The 16,442-nt window shown below is 47.0% G+C and overlaps 1 protein-coding gene across 7 annotated transcripts in view; it reads left to right on the top strand.

The window, feature by feature from the left end:
- Positions 1–16,442, top strand: part of HNF1B (HNF1 homeobox B) — a 56,007-nt gene that overhangs the window by 32,980 nt on the left and 6,585 nt on the right. For 3 of the 7 annotated variants that reach the window (XM_072747685.1, XM_025996246.2, XM_025996248.2), the window contains 3 exons: positions 6,615–6,750; positions 10,624–10,818; positions 13,457–13,575. In XM_072747685.1, coding sequence (XP_072603786.1) covers positions 6,615–6,750; positions 10,624–10,818; positions 13,457–13,575 — 450 coding nt within the window. The remainder of the gene's footprint in view (positions 1–6,614; positions 6,751–10,623; positions 10,819–13,456; positions 13,576–16,442) is intronic. The other 4 variants (XM_025996249.2, XM_025996247.2, XM_072747686.1 and 1 more) reach the window with 3 other exon arrangements.

The following is a 16,442-nucleotide window of genomic DNA, read 5'->3' as shown; positions in this document are numbered from 1 at the left end:
GCCATTGTAGCTGTGGAGCTGATAAGATAAGAGGCAAAACAAACACAACTTCTCACAAGGCCTGCCTCAAACAATGAGCCATTGTAGCCCCATAGGGGAAGATGGGGGCTGTCCAGAGTTGGAACGGAAAGGTAGAACCAGTGACCCAGCCTTTGGAGGGTGGAAGAGGTGTTCAGTTTGAACCTAGCCAATAAATCTGACAGAGTTCTGCTCTCGTTTTATTGATTGAATGCCTCATAAAGGAGCAAGCCGGGTGGGACACTGTTTGTTTTGGGGGTGCCAATGACATTTGTGTTGATAAAATGTTCATTCATACCCCCACCACCAAGGCCTCCAAAGCCAGTTTTTTCACCTTAGAGAACACTTCACTTTGAAACAAGCCCCCTCTTTCTTTTTACCACCCCCTGGTCCTAGCAAGGAGAGAAATCAAGTCAGGACTTAGGAGGTGGCAGGAGGTGGAGAGAGGCTTCTTGAACTGGACATCCAATGGCAAGTCAGTGAAGAGCACAGCACAGAATGGCAGGTGGGGTGGGACAATGCTTGCAGGGTGAGCGAGAAACACCGACTTTGAAGTGCCAGTGAACAGGGTTCAAATCCTAGCTCAGGCACTTAATAGCTGTGTAGCCTTGGGCAGGTTACGGAACTACTCTAGGTCTCTCTTTCTCAACTATAAAATGGGCGTAGTAACAATACAGTTGTTGGGGGAACAAATGGGCTAACAAGGGGAAAAACTTGGCACGATGTTAAATATTCAAGAAATGATAGTGGTGGTGGTGTTATGTTAATGTCAGTGTTACTCTCTTTAAATGAAGTTTTCTGTGGTCACCACAGCCTACGCCCAGATGTAAATTTAGCACACTCGATGAGGAATAGACTCTTTGAACATTCAAGGCTCTAATTCCCTAGGCACACAAGTGCAGGGGAGCGCAGCGGGTGAGAGAGACAGGCATTACGACACTAGGGAGGGCAGGAAATGGAAAACTTTATTCTTTGGGTCATGCTCTGTGTTTCAGTGGGGGAGGAGCTGCAGGTTCCTGGCTTTCACACTCAAGGTGGAGCTGCACACATTCCCTCAAGTTGTCTGACCCAGAGGCAGGTGGGGGCCAGAGGGGGGGGGACAGGGAGCAGATGCCATTTCAGCTCTTGACGTGTGTGCTGTGTAGGCAACATAGGAATGGTAAGTCACAGGTGATTGAGTTCCCATATCCCTGGAGGGAAAACAAAGTGTAGTTTCCAAGGGGAGCGCTAGCCCAGGTAGTAGTCTGTGCAAATGGGCTACTCTCCCCCTTACCCCTTCATAAGGGTATGTGCAAACGAAAAGGTGCTCCTGGGGAGGCCTGTTGTAGTCTCCTTGCCCTTCCCGTCATTCCCTATGCTTCTTCTTCATGAAGAACAGTCTGTGTGGCTACCTTGAAAGAGGCACAGGCAAATCTTCATGAGTCACTTTGAGACCCCAACAGGTTAGGGCTAAGGATTGCCCAAGGGGATCCCCATAAGAGGGGAATCTTATGGAAGAGGTCTTGACTTAGTCTTGCCAAGTCTCCATTCCTCTTGCTGGAAGGTCCTTCGAGTTTCCCTTTGGATCCTGCTGCTCTTTCTCCTAAGAGGCGAGTGTCCTCACCCCAAGCCAGAGCTGCTCCAAAAGCAGCTCACAGACATGCTTTTCACTTCCTGTTCTGCTCAGCAGTTCCCTAATGGGCAGTAGATTATTGGATTGATGATTGACCAAGAGAGCACACCTCAACGTTAGCAAACACCTGGGAGCTTGTTTGCAGGACTGGCTTTTTACTAGGCTTCAACACCCTGGCTCATATGTGATGTCACTGTTACTGGATGCCCCAATGCAAGAATATGTTCTCTGTTAATATATAACAGGCCCATCACAGATTGTGGTCCACCAAGGCAAGAGCAGAATATGGTTAAAAATAATGCAAGCAAGAGAACCAGTATGTCCACGTCTTGGGCTCCGCTGTTTATCAGCGATAGGATGGATGTGGCTTAACTTCAGCTTCCTCATCTATAAAATGGGGAATAATAATGCCTGCATCATGGGGTTGGTGTGAGGATGGCTTGTAGCACTGCTGTTCTTTGAGTAAGCCTTACGGAGTGCAAGGAGTAACAGTCTCTTGTGTATTGACTTTTGGTAGGATGTGAATTCAAAATCTTCCCCAGGGATTAGTTTTGGAAATGCTGATCCATTGAGTTCGCTTTGCACTGTCTGTTCCCTCTCCCATACCCAAATGCATAGACCAAAAGCTGGATAGATTTAGGGTTGCAGTTTGTGTGTGTTGAACATGGCGGGTTTTTTTAAAAGCACGTACTAGGGGGCACCTGGAGGGGTGCAGTCGGTTAAACATCAGATTCTTGGTTTCAGCTCAGGTCACAATCTTGGAGTTGTGGGATTGAGCCCCACATCGGGCTCTGTGCTCAGCGCATAGAGTTTACTTATCCCTCTCCTTCTGCTTCTCCCCCCTGCTCACACACTCTGTCTCTCTCACTCTCAAGTAAATAAATACGATCTTAAAGCACAGACTAAGGTGCCTGGCAGGCTCAGTAGGTAGAGCATATGGCTCTTGGTCTCAGGGTAGTGAGTTCGAGCCCCACATTGGGCATAGAGTTTACTTGATAAATAATAATAAATATTAAAAAGCACATACTGGATACTTTCACAGTTTCAAAGCAGTATGGCCTACCAGTGAAGAGCTCAGGCCTTGGAGGCAGATGGCCTGCTTTTAACACCAATACTACTTTTTTTTTTTTTTTTAAGATTTTATTTACTTATTCATGAGAGGCACAGAGAGAGAGAGGCAGAGACACAGGCAGAGGGAGAAGCAGGCTGCACGCAGTGAGTCTGACATGGGACTTGATCCCGGTTCTCCAGGATCAGGCGCTGGGCTGAAGGCAGCACTTAACCGCTGAGCCACCCAGGCTGCCCCACCAATACTATTTCTTGAGCACATTTCTTAACTTCCCCCAACTTCAGTTTCCATGTCCACAATGTAGGGATAATAAAACCAACCTCATAGCTTGTAGGCAGTAAAGCACTGGGCATAGGCAACAGTACCACAAATGGCAGCATTCATGTAATTCAAACTCAGCAAATTACCATGTTAGAATCACAACTGGTGTCCTTGGCAGCCCCTGGCTTCCTTCAGTCCTGGAGGCAAATAAAAAATACTGGTTGTGTTTTAGAGTGGGAAGGAACCTGACCAAGGTTATCCAAAAATGGTAAGTGGAAGAGGTTTGAATTCCAGCAAAACTTGGTTTGAATTCTGGCTCCTTCACTCACTAGTCAATTGACATAGAGCTGGTCTCTCAACTCTTTGGAGGATCAGTCTCTTAGTTGGTAATATAGGAGTGGTGGTGATAATGCCCTTCCTACTTGGGTCATTATCTAGCGAGGACAATCAGTAGAAGCACTCTAATGCCATTGCACATTGAAGTTGTTTTTATAATTGGCATCTGTGTTTCTCTTTCACCATTAAAATCAAACATTGATACGTTAGAGATTACCGTCACTTCATTGACTTTCTCCAAAGGACTACACTACCCAAGGGAAGTCTGGAGGCAGGTTACTGAATTTTTTTTTTTTTAATGACTCTGACATTTTAAAAAACAAGTCTAGCAAACAGGCTGGTTCTCTCTTGTTTGATGTGGTCAGAATTCCTTCTTGGTCATGTGACACATCCCCCAACTGATTTCTGATACCCATTTTAAAAACACAAACAAACCTGTTTCGTTTTTTTTTTTTCCTTCCTTTCTTTTTCAAATTAACCTTGGAAGCTGTGGGGTTGACCAGAAGGTCAGAGTGGGAGATAGTGTCTTACCTGGGTGCTGGTGTGAGACTTATTAATTTGACAAGCTCTGGGAGGAGGGCAAATGGACTACTCAGACATGAATGTATGTATCCTAAACCTAAAGTCCCTCCCAGTGGTCCTGATACCATCAAGAATGTCTGGAGTAGTTCAGAACGACAGGAGATATCTCTCTTCCTTCCTCCCCACCTCTCCCTTCTCTCTGTCTCTCTCTTTAAGATTATATTTTTGAGTAATCTCTATACCCAACATGGTGCTCGAACCCACAACCCCAAGATCAAGAGTCACATGCTCTACTGACTTAGCCACCCAGGTGCCCTGAGACATCCTTTCTTAAAAATAATTTTTAAACTCTAATAGTAAGTAAACTACTTTGTCACCAAAAGAGTGTGTGTGTGTGTGTGTGTGTGCATATGTGTGTGTGTAAAACTGATAGCTCCTTATAATTAATGGGGAACCTTTGGAAGCATTTCTGAAAACAACAATCAAAGTAAGCACATCTTTGACAGCTGTTATTGTTTAATACCATTTAGAAATTTCTGACCAATGCAATAAGACCTGTACATATATTAGTAGCAAGGAAGAGACCTTATCAGTATGTGTGCTTGTGATGCCATTATACACATTATACACTTTTTTTCTCCATGGAGAAAATCAAAAAGGAAAAGACACTATTAGGAATAAATAAAAGGATTTGATCACTAATAAAAGAATTCAGGGAATCCCTGGGTGGCTCAGCAGTTTGGTGCCTGCCTTCGGCCCAGGGCGTAATCCTGGAGTCCCGGGATCAAGTCCCCCATCAGGCTGCCTGCATGGAGCCTGCTTCTCCCTCTGCCTGTGTCTCTGCTTCTCTCTCTGTGTGTGTCTTTCATGAATAAATAAATAAAATCTTAAAAATAAATAAATAAATAAATAAGTTAATTAATTAATTAAATAAAATAAAAGGATTCAAAGTGGCTATGTGTGATGTAAACACATTAAAATTTGTAGCTTTCTCTTACTAATCTGTCATTAAAATATAATGGTGCAACAGAATGCGGGCACCTGGAGCCCAGGGCTTATTTTTAGTAGCTTTGTCTTTACAATATCAGCACCTTGATAAAAAGAAAAAAGTTTTTTAATGGTTAGTGGAGATTTGGAAAAGACAGAGAAGCCCAGTGATGGCTGATCTCCCCCAACCCACAGTAATAATTGCCTGGGTGTGGAAAGGCCCTCTATAAAAGCCAAGAACTTGACTTCTAGAGTCAGACCTCAGTTTGAAAACCAGATATACCACTTGCTGAGTTATTGGATCTTAAGCAGTAACTGTATCTACTCTGAGCCTTGGTTTTTCTATCAGTGAAATGGTGATATATCTACCTGATACCATATCTACCTGATGCAGATCTACTGTGAAGTGTCTGCCTCACGGAAGTACAGTGAGGTTTGTCAGGTAATGTCTGAGAGGCTAAGTACTTAATGGAGCCTGTAGTCAGCTTTCCTGTGCTTCTGCCCTAGTCCCTCATCTACTCTCACTAGGGCAGACTTCAGGCATTATTTTTAGCAAACACATGTCTTTTTTCTTATATAAATTTATTTTTTATTGGTGTTCAATTTGCTAACATATAGAATAACACCCAGTGCTCATCCCGTCAAGTGCCCACCTCAGTGCCCGTTACTCAGTCACCCCCACCCCCCGCCCACCTCCCCTTCCACCACCCCTAGTTCATTTCCCAGAGTTAGGAGTCTTTCATGTTCTGTCTCCCTTTCTGATATTTCCCACTTATTTTTTCTCCTTTCCTCTTTATTCCCTTTCACTACTTTTTATATTCCCCAAATGAATGAGACCATATAATGTTTGTCCTTCTCCGATTGACTTACTTCACTCAGCATAATACCCTCCAGTTCCATCCACGTCGAAGCAAATGTTGGGTATTTGTCGTTTCTAATGGCTGAGTAATATTCCATTGTATACATAAACCACATCTTCTTTATCCATTCATCTTTCGATGGACACCGAGGCTCCTTCCACAGTTTGGTTATTGTGGACATTGCTGCTATAAACATCGGGGTGCAGGTGTCCCGGTGTTTCACTGCATCTGTATCTTTGGAGTAAATCCCCAGCAGTGCAATTGCTGGGTCGTAGGGCAGCTCTATTTTTAACTCTTTGAGGAACCTCCACACAGTTTTCCAGAGTGGCTGCACCACTTCACATTCCCACCAACAGTGCAGGAGGGTTCCCATTTCTCCACATCCTCTCCAACATTTGTGGTTTCCTGCCTTGTTAATTTTCCCCATTCTCACTGGTGTGAGGTGGTATCTCATTATGGTTTTGATTTGTATTTCCCTGATGGCAAGTGATGTGGAGCATTTTCTCATGTGCTTGTTGTCCATGTCTATGTCTTCCTCTGTGAAATTTCTGTTCATGTCTTTTGCCCATTTCATGATTGGATTGAGCAAACACATGTCTTGAGCACCAATAATACAGAAGGCATACAGCAGAATGGAGGATACTTCCAAACTGAGCAAGTGACAGTCCTACGATACCCAGAAACCCAAGAAGTCCTAAGCGCAGCCACATAACTCAAAGACAGTCAATAAATGGAAGCACCATAAGGGGAGGGATTATTGTGTATTTTACTTCTCTGTCTTCAGCGCCCAGAACTGTGCCTGAGCCTCAGTGAATTATTGTTTAATGAATCAATGAGTGGGTGGCTGGGTGAATTAGCTGTGCCAAGAAATTGCTGAGCCACATCGTTTTGAATGCTGTTCTTTGCAGTCCAGAGTCCACTCATGTTCCACTTGTTTTTCTCTCTCCAGCAGATCTCTGTCTCAGGAGGTGGTCTGCCACCTGTCAGCACCTTGACGAATATCCACAGCCTGTCCCATCATAACCCCCAGCAATCTCAAAACCTCATCATGACCCCCCTGTCTGGAGTCATGGCCATTGCACAAAGTAAGCTCCATTGTTGGTCAGAAAACCTGGGGGGCGGGGGGGGGGGGGGAGAAGTGTGGGAAGGGAGCCAGCCTTATTTTTAAAAAGGTTGATAGAAGACCCCCTTCAAACTCACCTGCCACTCGTAGACTTGATTTCACTTGTTTTTGTTCCTTATCTCTCTTCTCAACAATATTTCAACTGCTCAGCCTAAAGAAAGAGAAAATGATGGAGTCACATTGAGTCTTGGTCACGGCTCACCAGCTGGGCATTCGGGGGCAAATCATTAACCTTACTGGGGTTCAGTTTCCTCATCTGTAAAATGGGTTGCTGAGGTGATCAAATAACAGGGCATATAGACATGCTTATGAATCTATGTAAAGCATGAGTATGTGTAATATCAGAGCTTATACCTTTGTCTTGTGTTCATTTTTACCTCTAAGGATGTGATAGATTTTCTAGGAAGTTGTGCTGATGTTTCTTTGTGTTGGTTGGAGATGGAGCCATGATAGGCTTCCTTCTAAAGAGGTCACAGGATGCCTCTTTGGTCAGTGGTGACAGTACAGCGAGAGGGAACTCCGAGGCAAACTGTTGTAGCATCTCAGTCTTTAAGGAGAAACACTCCTGAAGACTAGAGATGGATGGATCGGGTCCTTCCAACCCTAGGAGGCTCTCGTTCCACAGCAAGCCTGTAGCTCTCACAGACGCCAGGTCAGGGCACAGGAAGGCAGAGGGGGCTGCACCTGGGGGTGCCTCTCTCAGAATTCTTTTTTTTTTTTAAGATTTTATTTATTTATTCATGGGAGACACAGAGAGAAAGGTCGAGACACAAGCAGAGGGAGAAGGAGGCAGATGGTCAACAATCAGCCACCCAGGTGCCCCTGCCTCTCTCAGAATTCTAATGTCCATGAGTATTCAGTATGTTTTCAGCTTCATCTTGACAGCTCAGGCCAAGTCATCATCGTGACCCTGGGAAGTATTCCCCAGAAGTCTCAGGAGAGATCTGAGGGTGGCACGTTGCCATCTTTCTTTCAATCTGATATCATCCTCTTGTCCTTGGGGCCTCCCTGTATCGAGTGCCTGTATACTGACCTTCTCTTTATTTTGTTCCTGCCTTTTCCTATTTCTTTCTCTCTCCCTAAATCAGCTCTAGCTGAGGTAGCAACTCAGATCACTTCTGAGGAGGATGGCTTCTGTGCTCTTGGAGTGCAAAACAGGGCTAGGCCCTTGGAGGCATGCAGCTTTACTGAGCATGTGTGGTTCTCACTGTATCCTCAATTGCTCAGAAGTAGGTGCACTCTGCACCTTTTTTTTCCAAAGAGATATGGGAATAGAGAAGCTTTTAGAGGACTCACAAAATAAAAAACTATTTTAAACTTACTGCCTTTTCACAGGAATATGGTAACCATACTAACACCAGGGTTTGAGAATGAGATAGGATACGTAAAACCAGCTTGCTTGCCTTCTAGAAGATTTGGTTAAAAGACACATGGGTAAGATATGGCACCTCTTTATTTCCACAACCAAAAAGATACACAAACCATTCCACTTACCTTCTTTCTTCCCACATCAAACTTTAGCTGACACACACACACACACACACACACACACACACACACACACACACCACACTCCTTATCTTTTTCTTAGGCACTAGCTGAACTAAATAGCTTTCCCAGGAGCTATTCCATATTTTTCAATGTTGTTCCTCGTAATTTCTTCCAACCCATACTCCTCTACCTTCTTGCTGTATTCTTAATCTCCTACTGCAAATGGGCAGCACCAGAGTGGCCATTGCCCTTGGAAGGGTGTGTGTGTGATGCATGCGTGTGTGTGTGTGTGTGTGTGTGTGTGTGTGCGCGCGCGCGCCCGTGTGTGTGTTTGGAGTTGGGGGGAGCATGAAAAATGGTGAGGATCAGAAAACTTGGCTGAGACATGTGGTCCTGCCCTGTGGAGTGGCAGGCTAAAGAATTGCTTGCAGGCATCCTCCTATGGCCAGTCTTGTCTCATTGAGTCTGAGGGTCCTGCCTCGGGCCCATGGAGGCCCACAGAGAATATGATAACAAAGTCCTTGGCACTGCTGACTCCTCCTCATTCTCTATTCACCTACTGGACTGGACAATAAGCTTCTCAGGCAGGAATCTGTGCCTAGTGCCCAGAAAACAGGTGAAAAGGCCAAGAGTCACACTCCGTAGGAGCTAGAATGACATCAGTGGCTCTCGATCCTGGAATTGAGGCACGGCAGCATCATAGACTGTGTTGAAAATAAGATTCCTGGGCCTCACCTCCAAAGGTTCTGACTCATTAAGTCTTGGGTGAGGCGGAGGAATGTATATTTCTTAAAGAGTTCCCCCAGATGATTCTACAGCACAGGCAGGTTTCAGAACTGTGCCCTCAAATGTCATCCACTCTTGACGGGTAATTTGCTTTTCTGGGCAGAGATTTCCCAAAACAGCAGCAGTAGTGGGCTCCTGGGGAAACAGCAAGTCCGTGGGGCCTCTCAAGGAGACTGAGACCACAGCAGAAGGTAGGGGAGGGAAACAGGATATTAGGGTATCAGGTGAGACTCGAGCTTGGGGACCTGAGCCCCTGGGGAATGGGAGATAGTGCTGGTCTGAGGGGGATCAGAGGACCCAGCCCCAGCACCCCACCAAGAGAGCCAGGAGGGGGCTTATTCTCCTTTCACTTCTGCTCAGGGGTCTCACCTTTGAGGTTTCTGATAACAGTATCAGCTACAGCCCTGAGTAAGCAATGGCTGAGGTCTTTGTGCTATCTCTAGAGGACTTCCCTCAAACCCACTTCTGGAACCTTCTCCATTTCAAGAAAGGCCCTCTAGGTATCTCACACACACTTGTCCAAAAGAGACCTTTTTCTGGATTTTCTTCATCATTCCATCCTGCCCCCCGTTTCACAGAAGCAAGGTCAAGGGAACATTGGCAGCTCTGGGGAAAAGGTTGGAGTGTCTTGCCCCTGATGCTCTCATCCCCACTCCCACCCTGGCTTGGCTGTCTCCCCCAGATTCCTGCCCAGGGAGCACATGGAGTGGGGGATTGGGGGACCAGGGACTTAGTCTCTGCAATGCGGGCCCTGTTCTGAAGAGGCCTTGGGATGTAGAAACAGAACAGTACCACAGAGGCCTCACATCTCCAGAATAGAAAGATGCCAAGAGTTGCTGTCAACTGCCAACCTTCAACTTACATCTTCCTCCTCCCAGCCCCTGGACCTTTGAATGCCACAAACCCTGTGCCGCCAGAAAAAGACATGTCTGCTCCACAGACTGGCTGAGGTCCGGTATTTTTACCCCTCTCTGCTCTAGTCAAGAGAATGAGCACCTGACCTCTGCCAAGGTCTTTGCACAAGTCTACTAAATGAGGGGCTTCTGACTTCATACTCCTCAGACTGCAGGTGGTTTGGGTTTTTTTGTTTGTTTGTTTTGGTTTTTAATGACAATGTGAGTTCCTGAACACTGCTGCCCTCTGCTGGACAGACCGGTCTGAGCAATAATCTGTGCCTGAGAGGGGCTGCCTTTAACTGCCCCTAGGGCACCCAGGCAGGCCTCTCTCTGCCAGTCAGGCCTGGAGGGAGTGGATGAGTTAGAGGCAGGTTTCCCAGGGCCCTAGCCACCTAAAGGGAGCCAAGTTTGGGAGGAACCACTCAGATCTGTGTAAGCCCATTTCCATTCACATCTCACTGTGGAACATGAGCAAGTCAATCTTTCCGAGCCTCCGTTTCTTTGTCTGTAGAATGGATCTATAAAATCATTTCCCATGCAGTCTCTCACGCGAGGCCCAGCTGTGCCTGGCACACAGCAGGGCTCAGTCAGTGACCATATCTGGCCTCTCACTACTCCCCATCCCCAAAGCCACCTCTGATCTTTCCTTTTTGCTCCCACAGGCCTCAACACCTCCCAAGCACAGAGCGTCCCCGTCATCAACAGTGTGGCCGGCAGCCTGGCAGCCCTTCAGCCTGTCCAGTTCTCCCAGCAGCTGCACAGCCCTCACCAGCAGCCCCTCATGCAGCAGAGTCCCGGCAGCCACATGACCCAGCAGCCCTTCATGGCAGCCGTGACTCAGCTGCAGAACTCCCACAGTAAGGAGGCGGGTGTGGGGTGCGGAGAGTGGGGGTGGGCATCACCAAGGGCCCTAAGCAGCCCACCTCTGCCCTCTCTGAATCTGTACTTGTTCAGAAGTGTACTGATTTGATCACTTTGTTATCAACCCACACAGTTTCTCAACATGACTTTGTATGGTCTGTGCCTTTCCTAGACCTACCCTCTACCTCCAACATTCCTGGGAGAGGTTGAAAGAGGACAGTTGAGGCCTATGTGTAAAGGGGAGTTGGAGATAGCAGAGGTAGCCCATATGTGGAACACATGCCATCCCACTCTGGCACCCATGGATGGGCTCACCAGTCAACCACAGCGCCTTTTCCCCATAAGCCTTAACTTGGCCTTTTCAATCTAAAATCCCAAGCAGCCATTACCAAATGACAAGAGTAGGCATGCAATTTGCATTCCCTGAAATTGAAGAATCTTCTAGATTCCCCATGCTGTCAAATTTACATACCCCAAATATCTCTAATCGAGAACCATCGATATAGATGGAAAGTACCATGTGCACGCCATCTTGGATAAGGAATATTAGTGCTTCTGCACTCCCTACCCCACCTGGCTAGTTCTAGTATCCAGGCTAGTTCTCATATCCTATTTCTACAACTACTCCCAAGTCCTATCTTTCAACCAGTTTCCCACCCACCCCCAGCCTCCATCCTGAGCCCCAGGTCAGGATCCAGCCCCTGGCCTACAAGTCTGGGGATAAATCACAGCAGGCACAATCCCACAGGAACACAAAGGAGTCTCTGGAATAGAGCGATCATCTTGGAGTCAGACACACCTAGATTTAAATCCTGGCTCGGAAGCTTACCACCTGTGTAGCCATTGGTAAAGTTACTTAGTCACTCAATTGCCTCATCCATGAAATGGAATGTAGAGTGATTATGGAGATGAAATAAATAACATAGAGTGATTATGGGGATGAAATAAATAACATAGAGTGATTATGGGGATGAAATAAGAATGGGTATGAACCGTGTTTGGTAAACCTAAGAGTTAGAGAAATGCAAGTGATGATTTATTAAGGGACTTTTTAATAGGACGAGGCAGGAATGGGGAAGAGGATTTTTGTTTCTCCCCTGGCTGCCTTAGAGCTGTGAGTCTGAGGCAGAGCAGCCAAGTTCAGCCTTCTTCTATCCTCAGGGCTCTCTCCCCGCCTCAGGCCTGAGGAGCTGGTTTCTAAGCACCATCTCGCATTCCAATCACATATTTTGTGGCTTCTGAAAAAATCTGCCATAACCTGTAGCAGCGTCTGGGACCACGTGTACCTACTTTCCTTTCTCTCAGGGCCCCTACTTGTTCCTGCCCCCTCACCTGGGCAGGATTCCTCAGGGGCCAGGCCCAGGTGAGACTGTCAGAGAGAGGTCCCCAGGGACTTTGGACCACCGAGGCCCAGCTGGGGGCCCCAGGCCCAGGCAATAACCAGCCTCCCTCCACAGAAAAGACAAGATAGGGTAGCAGGGCATGACCTTTACCCCATTTCCTACTAGAGGATGCTATGGTAGAAGAGGCTGGTCTCTCCCTCAGGGCCAAGCATCTACATGCTTCTGTTAGTTGGTCTTGTGACTTGGAATTTATATGAATCTAATGGATAAATCACATGAGTCCAAAATTCTAGACTTGGTAAAGAATACTGGAAAAACTAAAAAAATGGATCACATGTTCCTGGAGGTTTTATTTGAATCTAGTCTCCGTTTGTCTACCATCCTTCCTAGTGATGTCATAAAATGACATATGATGTCATTTTTGTGCAAACTGGAACAACCCAGAATTATTCAATTATACCTGTGTCTAATTATAATGATTAATTTATAATTGCTTGCATAAGACCTGGTGCTTGAATCATGGCAGATATGATAAGCTTACGCTGACCAGCTCGTTTATGTTCGCTAGCTACTTAGAACTTTTTTTTTTTAATTTTTTTAACTTATTTATGATAGTCACACAGAGAGAGAGAGAGAGAGAGGCAGAGACACAGGCAGAGGGAGAAGCAGGCTCCATGCACCGGGAGCCCGACGTGGGATTCGATCCCAGGTCTCCAGGATCGCGCCCTGGGCCAAAGGCAGGCGCCAAACCGCTGTGCCACCCAGGGATCCCCAGAACTTTTTTTTTTAATTATTTATTTATTTATTCATGAGAGACACACAGAGAGAGAGGTAGAGACACAGGCCGAGGGAGAAGCAGGCTCCATGCACTGGGAGCCCAACGTGGGATTCGATCCTGGGTCTCCAGGATCGCGCCCTGGGCCAAAGGCAGGCGCTAAACCGCTGCGCCACCCGGGGATCCCCATCCACTACTATATACAAGACACTGTGCAAAGCTGTTTATGTATTTGGTACAAAGTACTTTACACTTGATGTTTTCTAATCCTACAATAGGTATCATTCCCAATTTACAGATAAGGAAATTGAGGTTAAGCAACTTAATTGAGGAGCCAGGATTTAAACACATGGCCATTCTTTTTACCGCATCCTGCTGCCTTCCAAAACCACCAGCGCCACACCCCCTTTTACCTGCCTGGGGACACAGGAGCTATGGTGTGGGATGGGGGGTCTATAGCTGTGTATACACCTGTGTGATCTGCACCTTGTCTTTGTCTTCACTCTGTCTCTCCAGTGTATACACACAAGCAGGAACCCCCCCAGTATTCCCATACCTCCCGGTTTCCTTCTGCGATGGTGGTCACAGATACCAGCAGCATCAGTACGCTTACCAACATGTCTTCCAGTAAACAGGTAATGCCAGTGGGATGGGGAGGGGGCAATGTCTGAGGCTATTGATGTGCAGAGAGAGTGTGGAGCCTGGCCCTTCCCAGGTGTCTCGTTACTTGCTAAAGGAATCCCCGGGGTCAGAGGGCAAAGACGGTGGGCCACCGGCTAAAGGGACTTACTGCTCACCCCAACTTCCCCCAACAAGACCACTAAATAACCAGAGCTTAATAAATCACTGGAGACTGGATTACACAGAGCCTTGAGGTATTGAGACTGAATCGTCCCCCATGGACTGATCGGTGATCCATGGAAAAGATGTTTCCAAGGGCGACTTGGGAAAGCCACACCCTCCGTAGCCCACCCTCTGTGTGGGACCTGCTTTCATGCTTTGCAAGAGGGATCTCTGAGGGCTTTCTACAAGTTAGTCGGTGGAAAGGGCGAGTAGTGAGTCAGGGTCCTGAGGCCAACTCCCCCCTCCAGGACCCATGCTGGACCCAGAATGCTCTAAGTTCCAGAGAATGACCCAATTCTACCAAACCATGGAGATTCCCCAGTAGGCAGCCTGGCCTTCCAGGGGCCTGCGTTGACCTGGTGTTTTATAAAAAAATTTAGAATTGACTTCCTGGTGCACTAAAAGTGGGAAATCCAGAGGCTCAGTCACCCTTCTGGCAGATGGCTAGTTCCCACCTCCATGAAGAGCTGATGGAGTAGTAAAGACAGTCAAAGACAAGGCTCGTCCCTGCAGCTTGGACAGCTGGACTGTCATGGGACACCATGAATTAGGAAACAGGGTGAGACATCTGAACACGCCTGGCGATTCCAGAATAATACAATGGGACCTTTTAGGAGCTGGGGTCTGCTCAGTGTGAGAACCATGTGGCCTCTATATTGATTACTAGATAAGTAGGTAACAACCTTGAACTTCATATCAGAGCCTCTCACAGGATTTGGTCTTGTCAATGGTCTTTTTTCCATCTGAGTCCTGTGAACCATACATTCTCCACCACCACGTGCTGCCTAGCAGGTTCTTTCATGGGCTCAGGTTCTCTCTTCTTCCCTTTGCCCACATCTCCTCCTGGTCTCTCAGCATTGTAGATCAGGTGGGTTCTGTGCCTGGTTTTGCCACTTGTTTGGTGATCTTGATCTCTCTGAGCCCTCATTTCTTCACTTTTAAAATGACAGTCATAACATCTACTTGTTCTGAGGATTTGATGAGGTCGTGCAGATTAAGTGCCTGGCATGTCTTGGGTTTGTGCATGTGCACTCATGAACACACACACACACACACACACACACACATACGGCCTGGGCAGCTGGGCTTTGGAGTGGAGGGGAGAGGGAGAGGTGTGTGGGACCTGCTTTGCCACTCTTCTCTCATCCAATGGAAGATGAAAGGACACCTCCCCCCATCACTCTACCCTTCAACTCCTGTGCGATTTCCCACTCTTTGTAGTGAGCAGGGAAAACATTTATCTATGCTCACAAATCTCAGTCAGGGGGGCATTCAGGCGCAGCAGCCCTGCTTGGGAATACCTTCCCCTTTGAAAGGTTTATCAATCCATCTGCCGCTTGGTCAGCCCTAGACAGGGCTCTGATTAATTATTCCTGTCTTTCCCAAGTTGACTTTGATGCTTGCTTGTTGAAACAAGCCCTCTGAATTCAGGAAATGGTTTCTTAATCGAAATACTTCAAGATGCTCTCTGAGACTCGGCCCTGGCCCCCAGATGGCTTCTCCCCTCCACTGGACAGAGTGGCCAGCCGACCTTGAAGCTTCATGAACAGCCCTCCGGAACCACCATGAAGTTGTCCCTATGTCCCTGGGCGGTTCAGGAGTCTAGCAGTAGACTCATTTCTGGGATGAAGAGAAGAGTGATTACACTTAGGATAAAACTATTCACAGGGCACTTTATGTTTAAATCATTTTCTTTTTATTGCCACTTCCTTCATACAGAGGGAGAAACTGAGGTTCAGAGAGGGAGAGTGACCTGCCTAAGATCTCACAGGCGGTCAGTTCTAGAGCTGGACCTTCAGATCCTGGGCTTTGGCTCTAAATCCTGGGCTCCTTCCACTTAAACAATACTTACCTTCCACCCTCCATCTCTAACATACCCACCACATTTGCCACTCTTGTGGTCCTAATGCTCAGGAACAAGAGTAAAATTCAGCCCTACAGAAGTGTTCCAGTCAGGAAACTTTCTTCCTCCAAACTGAAGGAGGAGAGGAATGGGAGAGCAGAATGAAGTCAAGTGAGATTAAAGCGGCTGCCTCCCAACCCAAAGAACTGAGGTGAAGAAATTCGTGCTAACCCTGTCCCTATGGCAAAGGGTCAGAAAGGAGTTCTTAAAGAGACCTGGTAGCAAGTCTGCTTTCTCTTTGTTTTAAAGTATTATCTTCCAAAAGGAGTTTCAAGACTTTTGCTGGGAATCCAGGGGCACATGGTGTGAGAAGAGGAGGATTCCTTGGTCATCTGTGTTGGAGGAACAGCTGGGTTAAACGGCTGGGTTAAACAGTTACACACCATAAGGCGAGGCTTCTCTGAATCTTTCCTATGCTAATGTGCACGGCAAATGGGGCCATGACTGTGCACAGATGCTCCGTGCCAAGGGACACATCCTCCTGGATGATGCTTCTTGAGAGGCATCACAGAGTGCTAGGAAAAGCCAGCGGCCTTGCATCCCTGTTCCTTCCCCAAACCCTCATGTGACCTTGGGCAGTTAATTCACCCTGTGAGACAACCTCTGCATCTCTCATGGGGAAAATCCAACCCCCACCTCACAGGATGTTAACAGTGCCTGAGAGAGTGGCTGGTACATGGTCAAGTGCTGCCTCCTTCCCTCTTTCTCCTTTCCATCTGTGATCCTTTAGGAGTTACCTTCTATTGACTCCTTCAG

The sequence above is a fragment of the Vulpes vulpes genome, chromosome 2 (genome assembly GCF_048418805.1).
Source record: "Vulpes vulpes isolate BD-2025 chromosome 2, VulVul3, whole genome shotgun sequence".
Classification (NCBI taxonomy): domain Eukaryota; kingdom Metazoa; phylum Chordata; class Mammalia; order Carnivora; family Canidae; genus Vulpes; species Vulpes vulpes.
The sequence above is the reverse complement of the archived record's forward strand: the minus strand, read 5'-3'. Positions and strand labels throughout refer to the sequence as shown.